Source organism: Trichoderma asperellum, chromosome 2 (assembly GCF_020647865.1).
Source record: "Trichoderma asperellum chromosome 2, complete sequence".
Taxonomy (NCBI): domain Eukaryota; kingdom Fungi; phylum Ascomycota; class Sordariomycetes; order Hypocreales; family Hypocreaceae; genus Trichoderma; species Trichoderma asperellum.
Genome location: NC_089416.1, coordinates 4198873 through 4212975, shown reverse-complemented (window position 1 = coordinate 4212975; position 14103 = coordinate 4198873). Strand labels below are relative to the sequence as shown.

The 14103-nt window shown below is 50.5% G+C and overlaps 5 protein-coding genes and 1 non-coding gene across 6 annotated transcripts; 3 read left to right on the top strand and 3 right to left on the bottom strand.

Moving 5' to 3' along the window:
• Window positions 1–48: 48 nt before the first annotated feature.
• TrAFT101_003696 (uncharacterized protein) lies at window positions 49–3777 on the bottom strand. Its single transcript, XM_024899025.2, has 2 exons — window positions 2580–3777; window positions 49–2502 (listed from the first exon to the last, which is right to left on the bottom strand). The coding sequence occupies exons 1-2, from the start codon at window positions 3014–3016 to the stop codon at window positions 468–470; spliced, it is 2472 nt and encodes an 823-aa protein (XP_024766543.2). The 5' UTR covers window positions 3017–3777; the 3' UTR covers window positions 49–467.
• Window positions 3778–4543: 766 nt separating this feature from the next.
• TrAFT101_003695 (uncharacterized protein) lies at window positions 4544–5976 on the bottom strand. The gene is made up of 2 exons (XM_024907333.2): window positions 5514–5976; window positions 4544–5461 (listed from the first exon to the last, which is right to left on the bottom strand). The coding sequence occupies exons 1-2, from the start codon at window positions 5893–5895 to the stop codon at window positions 4863–4865; spliced, it is 981 nt and encodes a 326-aa protein (XP_024766544.1). The 5' UTR covers window positions 5896–5976; the 3' UTR covers window positions 4544–4862.
• Window positions 5977–6158: 182 nt separating this feature from the next.
• Window positions 6159–9024, top strand: TrAFT101_003694 (uncharacterized protein). The gene is made up of 2 exons (XM_024904841.2): window positions 6159–6500; window positions 6559–9024. The coding sequence occupies exons 1-2, from the start codon at window positions 6207–6209 to the stop codon at window positions 9004–9006; spliced, it is 2742 nt and encodes a 913-aa protein (XP_024766545.1). The 5' UTR covers window positions 6159–6206; the 3' UTR covers window positions 9007–9024.
• Window positions 9025–9337: 313 nt separating this feature from the next.
• Window positions 9338–9409, top strand: TrAFT101_003693. The gene has a single exon. It is a non-coding gene; the product is annotated as a tRNA-Met (tRNA).
• Window positions 9410–9976: 567 nt separating this feature from the next.
• Window positions 9977–11825, top strand: TrAFT101_003692 (uncharacterized protein). The gene is made up of 3 exons (XM_024902253.2): window positions 9977–10149; window positions 10249–11144; window positions 11212–11825. Exons 1-3 carry the CDS (start codon window positions 10077–10079, stop codon window positions 11494–11496), a joined length of 1254 nt encoding a protein of 417 aa, XP_024766546.1. The 5' UTR covers window positions 9977–10076; the 3' UTR covers window positions 11497–11825.
• On the bottom strand, window positions 11642–14043 carry TrAFT101_003691 (uncharacterized protein). Its single transcript, XM_024903139.2, has 3 exons — window positions 13875–14043; window positions 13580–13623; window positions 11642–13452 (listed from the first exon to the last, which is right to left on the bottom strand). Exon 3 carries the CDS (start codon window positions 13337–13339, stop codon window positions 11897–11899), a length of 1443 nt encoding a protein of 480 aa, XP_024766547.1. The 5' UTR covers window positions 13340–13452; window positions 13580–13623; window positions 13875–14043; the 3' UTR covers window positions 11642–11896.
• Between the last annotated feature and the right edge of the window lie 60 nt (window positions 14044–14103).

The following is a 14103-nucleotide window of genomic DNA, read 5'->3' as shown; positions in this document are numbered from 1 at the left end:
TGCTGGGTGCTCGGGAGGTGTGTCTGGAGACGGGTGGGCAGGTCAGGCTGTAATTTCTCACAAAATAGATGCCCTGGTAGCAGTGACAGAAGTGGGTAAATTTAATGCAACGGATGCAGGGTATATAAGTACTTATTAGCAATGTAAATGAAAGTGTACAAATCCAATGCTATTATTACAAAAAAAAAAAAAAAGAAGAAGAAGAAGAAGAAGAAGAAAGAACCATAAGGTTAGTAGTAAGTAGTATCTAAAGGCTCTCTAAAAAAATAACAGTCCCACGCTGGGAGGCAAAGAAGAGGCTGGTATGGTATCAATACGGATGAACGCCTTGTGTTGAATACAAAATGCAGCCATAAATACAGATATGGCAAAGTCGTTAATGCCTTCTGCGTAATATAAAATGTCTGCCGTTCATCATGTCCGCTTTAATATTCCAAGTCCGTCATACATTCAAATTTGACAAGCTCTTAGAATGCATCTTCAAAAGGGCAGTCGACGCTATCATGGCCATCCCGCTCGCATATAGCGCACCACTTCTCCGGATCCAGAATGCCACTCTCCTTGCCAGCGACGGGCCCTGATTCCATGGGGTTGGGAATGATTCTGACTGCCGGAACCGATGCGGGCTCCTCTTTGGGAATACCGGGGGTCAACACGGCGGGATGGTGAATAACATCGTCACCCGTGGGTGTAAGAGGCTTGAGATCTTCATGAGTGGTGTCTCTATCCGCTTCCTGTCTACGTTCTTCCTCTCCCTCTTCGTCATCCTCCTCTTCTTCTTGGTCGTTTTTCTTGTTCTTGGAACTCTTTGCGTTATCGTTGCCAAACATATTTGTGCAAGTCAAGATATCATGACCACCTGTCTCGCAGATCTCGCACCAAAGAGTGCTGCTCTCGGTGGCAGTCGAATAGGTGTCACTCTCGTTCATCGTCTCGAGGGTGCTTGCTCGCTTGTGTGAGAGATTCGGAGATTTTGGCTCCTGAGGCTGGACGGGTGTAACCGTTTCTCGAGAGTTCCGTATGGATGATCGCCGAATAGGGGCTGAATCACGACTCGAGTTGATGCTGTTTGAGCGCAAGAACGCAATCTCATGCTGCAGCTCCTCCTCTTTGTCATTCTTCTCCTTGATTATATGTTGAAGCTCAGCGACTTGTCTCTCTAGATTATCTCGAGCAATTTTGTTCTCAATAGCATCTTTTTCGCCAATTAATGAGCCGGGTCGCGGCCTAGGAGCGTGGCCCTCGGCGCCAGGAATTGAGTCTCGACTAAGGGAATGGATAATAGCCTTCAGTCCTCGAATCTCGTCTTCCTTCTGCTCCAGCTCCTTGGCCAGCACCGCGGAGTCGCCACTCAAAGCCGATATATTATGAGGAACGACTTTTTCCTTCTCTCGCCGAAGCTCTGACCGAGTTCTCTCGACCTCCCCTCGCAAAAATTCGGCCTCTCCGCGAGCCTCAGCCTCGCCACGGCGAGCGTCTTCTAACCCTTCTTCAAGCTCTTGCACCAGCTCTTCTAGCTGTTTCAGTTGTGTTGCTACAGAGTCGACATCCAAGTTTCTCGATTCAAGCTCACGGATATCTGCTATAAGCTCTTCTATACGTTTCTCATATACTCGTTCAGTTTCTGTGCTGGCCATTTCAAGCGTGTCAATGGTACTCCGGAAATCCGCTCGATGGGCATCGAATTCCGCTGCAAGCATGGCAATTTTTTCATTCTTTTCTCGTAGCATGTGTCGAAGCTGAGTTGCATCTTTGTCGTCTATGCTGCTCCGCCTTAGTCCATCGGGGTGCTCTATTAGCGTTTGAAGCTCAGTTAGACTGCTCTCCATTTCTGCCAATGTTGCGGCCTGTTCTTTGAGTTGCCGATCCCTATCCTCTAATTGGGCGCGCAATCGTTCGAGCTCCTCGTCGTTAATGCTAGTCGCTCGAGATGGCGGCCGCAATGATAGCGATCCCAAGCCTGTGTTGCTCTTTGTCGGCAGAGGGGGCATTGTTATTGGGTTAGGTTCCTCGTCAAAGAGTGGCTCGGGGCCCAGAGAGGATGTGCTACGAGGCCCAAAGCTTGGCCGTCGTTCCATCGCCGCGCCCTTGTTGGGATCGCCCATGTGCCCAGCAGTTCCGCGCACGCTCTGCGCAAGTCGATTTGTCGGGCTACCGTATCTTGGAGGAGCTTTGATTCCGGGCGCTGAAATGGACGGCCGTGGCCCGGGTGACATGGCCAACTTCCGTTGTGGCGACTCGGACTCGGGGCGTTGGAGCGAGGGTTGCGACTTTTTACCTTTTGGGCTTTGAACCCGAGAACCAGCCCCAACCGAGGCGCTTAACTTGGACAGGCTTGATGTTGGGGATTTCAGGCTGACTGAATTGCTCTTGCCAAGCTTCAGGCCGCTCGCAGCATTTGGCGTTGGCGTCTTGGGTGATGAGCCGGAGGGCCTTCGAAGAGCTTTGGCGACCGGGACGAAGATACCGGCGCCAGAGACATTGGTCGAAAAATAGGAGACGCTGTGAAGTCGGGCAGACAGATGGGTTAGCGGTCAACTCCTGATGCGACGGGTGGTGGTGCGAAGCATTATTCTTACCCATCAACGTCGCCGTTGTTCTTCCCCCTCGCCGCAAATTCCGAATCTAGCTCGACGCCGACGAAGGTGCCTTTCTTCCCCTGGACGGTGCCGACAAAGCGGACGGTACCGACCATGCCTCCCGGCACGTTGACAGAGTCGCCGACAGATAGTTCCATGGCGGGCGGCGTCGCAGGATCCTCCTCGGGAATGGTGTTTTCGGAAATCTCGTTCAGAACGGAGTCGATGGCGTAGCTCTCGCTCCCATCGGGGATGCTGGCCAAGGAGCTCGGAGTCAGGGCCGCAAGCGACGTCTTGCGCAGCAGCTTCGGCTGGGCTGAGTAGAGCGATCCCAGGTCGGGTGTCGACGAAATGTTGGATGGCCGGCGCAGCGAGCGCGAGAAGTTGGACCTGGCCGGCTTGACAGCTGTGGAAGTGGCAGTCGTGGAAAAGGACATGGCGCTGGCGTTGGGGATCCAGCAAAAATTAGCAGCACTCTGGACGGGGCGTGCCGGTCGGCTGAGGGTACCCCACGCCTGGACAGGTACCGGTAGTGGTTCCTATTCCGAAAGTGGTGCTGCCGCTGTATGAGGTCGCAGAGGGTGTGTCAAAAGGGGCTTCCCCTCGTCCAATATGACTTAGCACCGATTAGACTTCCCTTCTGCAGTAGTTTGACAGGAACAACAGCCAGCTGTGGTTGCTGGCTTCCCGCAACTCTTGGTAGACTGGGCGAGCGACAAGGGGGCAAAATGAGCTGCCGGGTTGATGGTTGCGGGTACCTGGACGCCAAACTGGGGATCAACGACTACCGTAATTAAAAGCGGAAGAAAAAGGAAAGGTGAAAATGTACGTCGCAAACCGTAAGGTGTGGCCTGGAAAAGCTGAGAAAGGGAGACAAGTTTCGCACAGAAAAATCGCTCTGGTTTGGAGAAGTAGAAGAGAAGATGGAAAAGAAAAGAAGCAGATAGAAAGGCGAAATGGCAGGAGGCCAATGGAAAGGAAAGACGCTGCGCCAGCTCATTTGTTTGTTTACCTGGATATTGCGAGCGATATTGCAAAGAGCCGGGGGCTGCAGCTGGCCCAGCCTATCATGGCTGCTAGACGGTCGCCGGGCCGCCTGAAGCACAGCCTAGAGCGCAGCCTGTAGCGAGCGGCATGCATCGACTTTTACTTGCAGGTCTAGCGGGTAATAGTACGGAGTACATGACGACCATGTCTGTCTGTTCCTTGGTAGCGAGTTGCTGGTCAGTAAATTCGATACGGGGCAAGCAGGAGTCATTGGGCATTTTGGGCACTGGCAGCCCCCCCTTCACGCCGAGCCTCTGGATGGAGCAGATCACACTGATGAGTACGTCAGCAGATAAAGGGGCTTGGTGTGGAATACGAGTAGCATTACAAGACAAAGAATGGTGGCGAATAGAATTTACTCGAGGCAATATTAATGAAACGAATTTCAGGAGACACCAGAGAAGTCTTCTCCCTAGCATGAGTCTTCCCAAGTCTCTTAAGCCCCCTCTTCAGGTACCTATTACGGCAGCTGTGCTGTGCCATCCCACCAATCTTGGCTTCATCCAAAGGAGATGCTCACATGCAGTTGATAATCACGCTCCTCATGCGTCCTATCTACTCTGATGTTACTAACGATGGGGGGGGTTCGTAATTATCGGGCGCAAGATGATTGTTGCTACGGCACTATAATGGCCCCTGAAGCATCCAGCTCCAGCTCGAATCCGATCATAGCAAGGGTACATCCAGCCAGTCGAAGGTCATGAGCAAAAGGTGCAGGAATATTCTGTCAAGCTGAAACCTCCATACAATCTACCAGCTTCTTGATTCACATAGAGCATGATACATTCAGTGGAGAATATCACATGTCACGGGCATTTCGTCCGCAAGGATATCGCATGTGATGATAACACGCACCAAACTTAAGCCTCCCTCCGGCTACCTACTAAAAGAAGCCAAATGGTATAGCATAGATAAGCGTGGAGTGTAAGCCAAGACAGCCTTTATTTCCTTGGCATTTTTGTAGTGAAAATTAATAAGCTTGGTATTACAGCTGTGTACGTCTGTCTGTGATGTCACTTTCGAGTAATAGATACCATACCATGAGCGTCTCTTCCCTGTTGCGTTCGAGTCATATCGACCGATGCATGATCAAGTGGAATGAGAACAGACCATTTGAATATATTTTGCATCCAGCCTTTTCTTTATTCCATTATCGCTGCGTTGCTTCGCTCAGAATCTCTGAGACGAGTTTTCAACCGTTTTCGACGGTCATTTCTATACATATATAACCCTCCATCATGACGGAGATGCATCGCGTTCGATTATGTCTTCTCGCCCCAGTGGCCGTGTTCCATCATTCAGAACCATAGCCTCGCGATGCTGGCGTCGAAGTCTTTGTTCCTCAGCGGAATGTTCCCTAGCTCGTCGGCTTTGCTGCTCTCCTGCAATTTCTTCTTCCACTTCCATGAGAAGATCAGGAAGTTCTCTCATTCTCCGCCGAGAGCTTTCTTTGTCAATCAACCCGGCTTTTTCCAAGGCACGTAGTCCACGCCGAGAGTGCTTGATGCGATTAATAATATCCGTTATTCTGTTGTTTCGAAGGTCTGTATAATCCTTAAAATTGCGCCGCCTTTCCTCGCCAGTGCTTCCCCAATCTTGCTTTGAAAGCCACTTTTCAACAAATTTGGCCTTGACAAGCATGGTAGCCCCGTATTTGTTGATCAGCTCTGTTAGAAACATGAGACAGAATCTCTCGCCCATATCACGAAGATAGTATTCATCCCAATGGACATCAGTGACAATTGGGAGGTCGGTGCTTTCCATGCACAGCTCCATGCACCTCACCAAGGCTGAATAGGCTCTTTCATCATGCAGCCTTGCCAATCCCTCGTTACCTATGATGACTGTGAGCACGCGGTTCAATATGGTGGCCCTTGAGTTTCTTACCGGTTTGGCTCGTTAATATGGCTAGCGTTCTAAGAGAGTTCATGCGCTCTTCATATTCTGGCCGAGTGATTCCGAACCAGATGTATTTTATTACTTCAGGGTCGTTGGCCGCCCTATCGCAAAGTATCTTGATGGCAATTTCCTTTATTGAGAAATTTGGGTGATCCAAGAGCTTTTCTAGCGTATCTAGCTGGAGCGAGTCTTCCGTATCCTGCGTGATGTACTGGGTCTTGGGCTCCGACGGCGGAATTTCATTGTCGTCTCGGATAAATGTGAGAGCTGTGATCATCGAGCTAACCAAGCCAAACGTGGCCAGCCCGATGCTCACTAAGATTACTCGCTCATCGCGTGAAAACGATAATAGGCGGCTTGTCCAGTTCATGTCGTCCCACGGAGGTCGCTTCTCCGGCGGGATCGCATGGGAGAGGCACGCATACGGATACAATAGCCCGTTGATTATGAAGTGTTGACTGAGCGGAAGCTTCCTGACGAAGTGCTCGAGTGGCTCCACACCTTAAGAAAAGGTACGTATCCACTATGCGGCCCTGGCCTCCACTAGCGGAATGGGTGTTAGGCGCCACTATCGATAAGCCATTATCAAAAAATTTACAGCAGGCCTTTGTAATGGGCCATCTTATGAGCATGCCAATTCTGTGATCAAAATTTTGATCGTAGATACAAACGCCGTCCACTATGGCCGGTTCCCAGCTCAAGCGCCTAAAGGCGTCACTGAGAGATCAAGGAATCACTGGTCCACAAAAATCTAAGAAGCAACGACGAAAGTTGGCTCAAGATGATCAGGCTCGAAACGACAAGCGCTTGCAGAGAGGCGTTGTCTTGGAAGGAATCCGAGAGCAGTTCAATCCATTCGACCTCAAGCATGCCGCGCGCGGACCCAAGTTTGAAGTGACCACCAATAAGCCAAAGACTTCAAATGCCTCTATCAAGGGGCGACCTGGTCTGGCCAAAGCCGCCAGCGAGGAAAAGGTAAAAAGACCTTCTCTCTCTAGTCTGCGAAACATTTGTCTGACTTTCCATCAAACAGCGCAAACAAACTCTTCTTGTAGATATGCAGCGCCGCAATAAGGTCGGAGGCATCCTCGATCGACGATTCGGTGAGAACGACCCAACAATGACTCCTGAGGAGAAAATGCTGGAACGATTTGCTCGTGAGAAGCAGAAGACGCACAAGAAGAACTCCACCTTTGATTTGGAGGATGACGAGCCTATGGATGGCTTGACACATATGGGAAGATCACTTGATTTTGGTGAAGAGGAGGAACTGGTGGACGACTTTCAAGAAGACGACCTTAAAGATGACGAGGACAGCGATGGAGACACCCGGGAGAAGCGACTCAAACGACTACGCGCCATCATCGCAGCTGGTGAGGAGGAGGGCGAGGATGGTGAGCCGGAGCGCAAAAAGACGAAGAAGGAAGTCATGGAAGAGGTAATCGCCAAGTCAAAACTCCACAAGTACGAGCGGCAGGCGGCTAAAGACGATGACGATGACCTTCGGATGGAGCTTGACAAAGAACTTCCTAATATCCGAGAGCTTCTATGGTCTGGCCTCAACGGTGGAAAGCATCAGGAGAATGCGCCGCTATCCACTATAGCAGGCGTCGACCGGGATGCGTTTGACAAGAATTTCGATATACAAGTGAAAAAACTTGCTCAGGATAAGAAGGCGCAACCGTCTAATCGTACCAAAACAGACGAGGAAAAGGCAGAAGAAGAATCCAACCGACTAAAAAAGCTTGAAGAAAAACGCCAAAAGCGAATGATGGGAGAAGAGGTGTCAGATAGCGAAGAAGATGAAGACGAAAAGAAGAAAGACAATGCGGCTGGCAGAGAGGAGGACGATGATGATGAAGACGATGATGATGGATTTGGGTTAGGACGTGGTATCAAAACCAGACCAACGGCAACTGAATTGGGCTTTGACGATGAAGACGACTTTGTCATCGACGACGACTTAGTAGCCAGCGGATCTGATCTGGAACTTGTGGAAAGCGATGATGAGCTTGACGAGGAGGAAGAGGAGGACGATAGTGATTCCGGAAACCAAGCTGGGGCCGATGAAGACGACGATGACGAATTCACAAAAGGACTCCTCAACGAATCAGAAACGAAAGATCCTATATTCCAAGCAAATTTCTCTTCCAAGGAGAAGAGCGATGAAAACGGATTGCCATTCACATTCCCCTGTCCTCAGTCATGCGCCGAATTTGTATCCATCACTAAGGATTATGATTATGCGAACTTGCCCAAGATTGTCCAACGAATTCGTGCGTTACATCATCCCAAGCTGGACAGCAAAAATAAAGAGAGATTGGCAAATTTCTCTGTGGCTTTGGTGGATTTTGTTGCCCTTCCATGGAATGCGGCGACATCACCGCCTTTCTCCGTCTTGGAAAGTCTCATTCGTCACATTCACTCTCTTTCCAAGATGTTTCCTGTTGAAATTGCCAAGCAGTTTCGCCAACATCTTGAAGAAATTAGCCAGTCTCGGCCCATTGCGCTGCTAGCTTCCGATTTGACGGTGCTCACAGCCATTGGAACTATATTCCCAACATCTGATCACTTCCATCAGGTTGTGACTCCAGCGATGTTAACAATTGGCCGGTATATCGGCCAGAAGGTGCCTCGAGAGTTGTCAGATTATGCGATTGGAACGTACTTGTCCATTCTGTGTCTGCAGTATCAACAGCTATCTAAGCGATACGTTCCCGAGGTAATTAATTTCGCCTTAAACACCATCTGCTCGCTTTCACCAACAGCCCCATCAAAATTATTGGGTAGCTTCCCGGTACACGAACCTTCCGCAGGCAGTCGAATCCAAAAGGCAAAGAAGGTTGAATTAAGGCGTCTAAACTTCTCCGATTGCCTTGCTGAGAATTCTCAGGAGGGTGGCAACTCTCTGAAAATTGCTCTGCTAATTACAACCATTCAAGTACTCGACGCGGCTGCAGATTTATGGACGGGAAAGCCCGCATTTTTAGAGACATTCAGCCAGGTTCTTGAGGTCTTGAGCCATGTCAACAGCAAGCTATCACGGGAGCATCTACCGGCGGCTGCCAGCGAGAAGGCAGAGAGATTAGAAGAGAAGCTAAAGCGAATGTCTAGAGTCTCTCAATTGTCACGCCGGCCTCTGGAGCTCCACCACCACAAACCCCTCTCGATCAAGACCTATATACCCAAGTTCGAGGACACATTCGATCCCGACAAACACTACGATCCCGACCGCGAAAGGGCCGAAATGGCCAAGCTCAAGGCCGAGCACAAGAAGGAGCGCAAGGGTGCCATGCGGGAGCTGCGGAAGGACGCCAACTTTATGGCGAGAGAGAACCTTCGCATCAAGAAGGCGAAGGACGAGGCTTACGAGAAGAAGTACAAGAGACTTGTTGCCGAAATTCAAAACGAAGAGGGACGAGAGGCAAACAATTACGAGAGGGAGGCAAAAGCACGGAAGCGAGCGAATTCTCGCAGATAGATGTATATATAGTTTCATCCATATACTATTTAATGAAGTGTGTTCATTTCAACCTCAATGTAGGCCTACCATCGCCCATGTTCTATTTGTATAGCTCATATTAATAAGTGCGTTAAATAATTATACTGCTCCGATTAATACTTAAACATCTTTCCATATGACAAAGATAAAGAGAAGAAATTGGGTGAGAACATTGATGTGAAGCAAAATAATGTGGATACCTTATGTCAGAGAGCCATCAGCAGCTTGCGAATTTACAGTTTGGTGCGCCTAGCGCATAGTATAGGTATATAGTTAATTTTAGTGTTCGGAATATTCAACAAGTCAACAAAGCAATTTGGCGCAGTGGAAGCGCGCCGGGCTCATAACCCGGAGGTCGCACGATCGAAACGTGCAATTGCTACACACTTGTTTTTTTATGTTTTTTTTTCTGCTCCGTAGAGCATCATGTATTGTACAAAATTTAGAACTCCCTTTTTCTCCTTTCTCCCTTTTTTTTTCATTTTAATTGCTCAACATCTATTGTTTTACTCGTTTCCTCACAGCAATGTGCTTCTTTCAATATCTCGCCCTCCGTCGCCTTTTATTTGTCGTCTCGTGTGTCCAATGTACGGTAAGCGAAATCTTACTTTTGCGTATCAGCTTGTTTTGCACGTACAATGCAAATGACTAGGTAGTTCAATACAAAGCTGCATTCATGGCTTATTCAGTTTAAAAAAAAAAAAAAAAGGAATTAATTACCAAAATAAAAGCCCCCTTTTTGTGGCATAGTTCTATAACCTTTTGGGTGCTCGACGACACACCAAAACCTACAGAGCAGATTCAGGGTAGCAAGAAGATCGAATGCAGATCCATGTAACCAATACTTCGCGCATGCAGGGGCGGCAGGCGTGACGGAACGTACCCCGTAACCCTTCCTGGCCCAGCACTTTCAGCTATCTGGCCTTGTTCACCGTCCCACATAAAAAGCACGTCTATTCGCCCCTCAAGGTTCTGCGACACTCCAAACAAACGATTATCAGAAACTTGGCTTCATAGATGCAAGGGTAAGCGCGCCGAGCCTTGCAATCATGAGGTTTGAGTATCTGGTCGTCGGGGTTCTATCCCTGTTGACCCCATTATCAGCAGCATGGAGTAAAGAAGGTATGGAAGAATCAAATGGCAGCCCGTGTTCATGACCTTTGTTGGTTGATGTTCCTGGCATGTGGGGAGTTTTATCAATTGACGAATTGAGCTGTGCAGATCGAGAAATCTTTCGAATCCGCGACGAAATAGCGGCTCACGAAGCCGAAACTGGCGCTACGTTCTACGAGGTCCTCGGCGTGGCGGCGTCAGCCTCCTTGGACGACATCAACAAGGCCTACCGCAAGAAGTCGCGTTCACTTCACCCCGACAAGGTGAAGCAGCAGCTTCGCGCCGACGCCCAAGCAGCCAAGAAGAAGAGCAAGAAGGAGGGTTCCGGCCCGGCGGCATCCAAGGGCCCTTCCCAGGCGCAGATCCGCAAAGCCATTAAGGAGGCGTCGGAGCGCCAGGCCCGCCTCTCGCTCATCGCCAACATCCTCCGAGGCCCTGCCCGCGACCGCTACGACCACTTCCTCGCCAATGGCTTCCCCCTGTGGAAGGGCACCGACTACTACTACAACCGATACCGCCCGGGGTTGGGAACAGTCCTGGTGGGCGTCTTCATCGTGGGCGGCGGCGCGATCCACTACCTCGCGCTGTACATGAGCTGGAAGCGCCAGAGGGAGTTTGTGGAACGCTACGTCACATTTGCGAGGAACACGGCTTGGGGCGGCGGCACGGGGATTCCCGGAGTCGACGCTGCACCTGCGCCTGAGCCAGCTCCTGCTGCCGAAGAGGACGAAGCCGCTGCCGCGCCCCAGCCGAGGAACAGAAAGGAGAGGCGCATGCAGGAGAAAGAGTCCCGGAAAGAGGACAGCAAGTCTTCTTCCAAGAAGAGCCGCAAGGGTGCGAGCTCCAAGAGTTCGTCGCGAGATGCGTCTTCAGCGCCCGCCCCTGCTGGTGCTCGCAAGAGAGTTGTCGCTGAGAATGGAAAGATTCTCGTGGTAGACTCTCAGGGTGACGTCTTTCTGGAAGAGGAGGACGAAGAGGGCAACGTCAATGAATATCTCTTGGACGTAAGTACCCAAAGATGGACCAAACCAAGCCAGGTCTAGTGTTCAAATGCTAATACCAACAATGTAGCCGAATGAACTTCTCAAGCCGACCTTGAGAGATACCGCCGTGGTCCGCGTACCCGCCTGGATCTTCCAGCTAACCATTGGCCGTTATCTCCCAGGCTCTGCGTCAGCTGAGGCCGCAGAGGGCGAGGAGGACTCGGACGTTCCCCAGCACACGCCCCCAAGCTCTGAATCTGCTGGCGAAGACTTTGAGCTGTTAGACAAGAGCACAGATTCGCTAAGCAAAGCAAAGTCGTCTGGTTCGCAGGGAGGAAAGTCTGTCAAGCGCAAGTCCACCAAGAAGAGGTAGAGGCGCTAAAGTGGGCACGGATCTGAGAATCCGCTGGTCATTTCTAGCTATGCTTTATTTTTTTTTTTTAAACCAAATGTGAAAATGAGATAATGAGTATTTCTCTTTACTTATGTACTTATTGACACTATTATGGAGAAACGGGGGAATGAATGGACATGGGAATCTTGTTAGGCATATATCTCTTCTACCCACGGAAAAAGGAGCAAAAGAAAAAAGAAAAAAGAGAAAATAAAATAAAAAATAGAGCCAAGATTTTAAAGCCACAGCTGTCTATCCTATCACCAAATGGTTAACTGTTTATTTATTCAAACCCTGGTCATTTATGACATTTATCTCTTCTTATTTACTCATGCCATGTTCCCAAACCTGGAGTTGCTCGAGAGCCGGATTCTATAAATCAATCCAATACGTCGTCTCTAAGGCCGAATAAGTTCTGCATGACTTCTTCAGCCTTTGCCCGCACGGCATTGTGGTGCATGAGATTCGTCTCAAACGTCTTTACGCCTGGAATCAGATTCGCGGTGTCCTTGGCAAAGCCATAGTCCACATACATGTCGTGGATGTACGAGGCCGCATAGACAGGGACTTTGTTCTTGCGCAACTGATCGACGTCATAAAGAGCTGGCCAGTCAGATGTGCTGGCGAGCCGGTCGGCGACAGCTCGTAGGGGGATCAGCTCGGGGTAAGTTTCGAAGTGGAAGGGGAAGATCATCTCTCCGGAGAAGAGGATCGGCTGGTCGGGCGAGGCGGATGAGGTAATCGAGTCATTGGTCTTGCAGAGCCAGGAGAATTGCGCGAGAGATTGGCCGACACGGTAAGCAGACCAATTTGAAGCACTGCCGGGACCATTGCAGTAGATGGCCTCATGAAGAATTGCGTAGATGATGTTGGTATCAAACGAGGTGAAGCTCTCCAAGGGAGTAAGAGAGGCTCGCGTGAGGAAGCCAAACTGGTCGAGCGAAGACTTCAGATGGAGTAGTATAGAGTGGACCTGATCAAAGCCACCGTGGCCACCAAAGGCAATACCAATAGTCAGTAGGCGAGGCACTGTCAAGAAGCCTCCTCCAGGCAAGGGAACGCCCTGACTTCCGCCCTCCTGTTCAATATAGGTGGCTATCTGACGCACGGTCTCAGCATCTTCTGGGAACTTTTTGTAATACAGGGCGTTACGCTCAATAGTTTTTCGGAAAGTAGCCTCATAGACTTGGTCAGGGGTTTTGCCAACGGGGGCCAGGCCTCCGGTCAGAAAGACCTCGCGCAGGCCCTCGGGGTGGAGAGACAGGTACGAGATGGAGACGAAGCCGCCATAAGACTGTCCGAAAATAGACCAACGGGCCTTGTGCTCAGGTAGCCCATCAGTAAGGAGCTTGCGGACTGATTCGCAATCCCGTACAGTGTTATCCTGGCGCATGAGTTTCAGATAGTTGGCCTGGACATCGACGGCATTGGGGCCATTACCACCAGGGAGGCGAGCAAGCATTGCTGTTGAGACAGGCGTGCTGAAGCCAACGCCGCGATGGTCGAGATAAAGCACCTGATAGCCGCGAGACAGCGCCGTCCGAGTCAGCGGGTGGTCTTGGGGCTCACGATTTCCAAAGCCGGGGCCGCCCTCGAGATATACGATCCATGGCTTGGGAGAGGGAGGCTCGTCTGGAGGGAAGACGGGAGTCTCATGTTTGGTTGCGCTGCGGCCGAAGAGAGTAATGGAGCCGGCAGCCGGGTTGGAGTAGTCCAGGGGCACTTGGAAGAAGTGCTCGGTGACGAGGAGCTGGCCAGGGACGATGTGGCTCTTACTGCGAAGTAGCTTTGCCGCGGGGATGGCGAATCGTTGGAGGGCCATGGCGACGGGCGGTTATTATATGCTGATACCTACTGCTGCGGAACTGATTTTTTCTATTTGATGTTCTCCGCTTCTTGTAAAGTAGAAGAGGGGCGCAGATATACGCGGCACCGCTGTGCAACGATGTGAGCTTCAGCTCGGTGCGTCGAGGTGCTAATGGCCAATGTGAGGTGGAGGGGCTTTGAAGCCATCCCTTATCACCCCGCCAAAAGCCAGCCAAAGACAATGAAACCTACTTACAGCGTTGAAAAGCCTCTGAAGAGCGCAATGCCCGCGTTTTCACTCTGTTTCACAGCCTCGGGATAAGTAGCTTGCCAAGGTATACCAGCCACTCGGATCTCTGATAATAGTATTTGAGCTGGGGTATGGGGGGAATGGGCATTGGAGGTATGCATGGCAGGACCCTTTGCTGGAGCTACGTAGCACTACTTGTCTGTACCGCTGGCTTGTGGCTTGATGCGGCTCAAGCAGATCGACATTTGCGTAGCCCAAAGTAAAGCTGGAACTTGAGAACTCGAGGCTACTAGGTACTTACCTACTTACTTCTAGTCCTTCCTACTATTTGACGCCTGATCGTGGATATTGATACTGCGTACTGCTGCTGCTGCTGCTGCTGCTGCTGCTGCTATGGAGGTAGCATTCCGTAGGGCCTAGTCTGGCTCTGGACGGAAAGGCGCGTCAATCACGATGGTGCTCCCACTGATGGGGTCTCTCCCGTCTCAGATAAGGCGTTGCATGCGTGCTAGAATCGGATGATTCCAGCG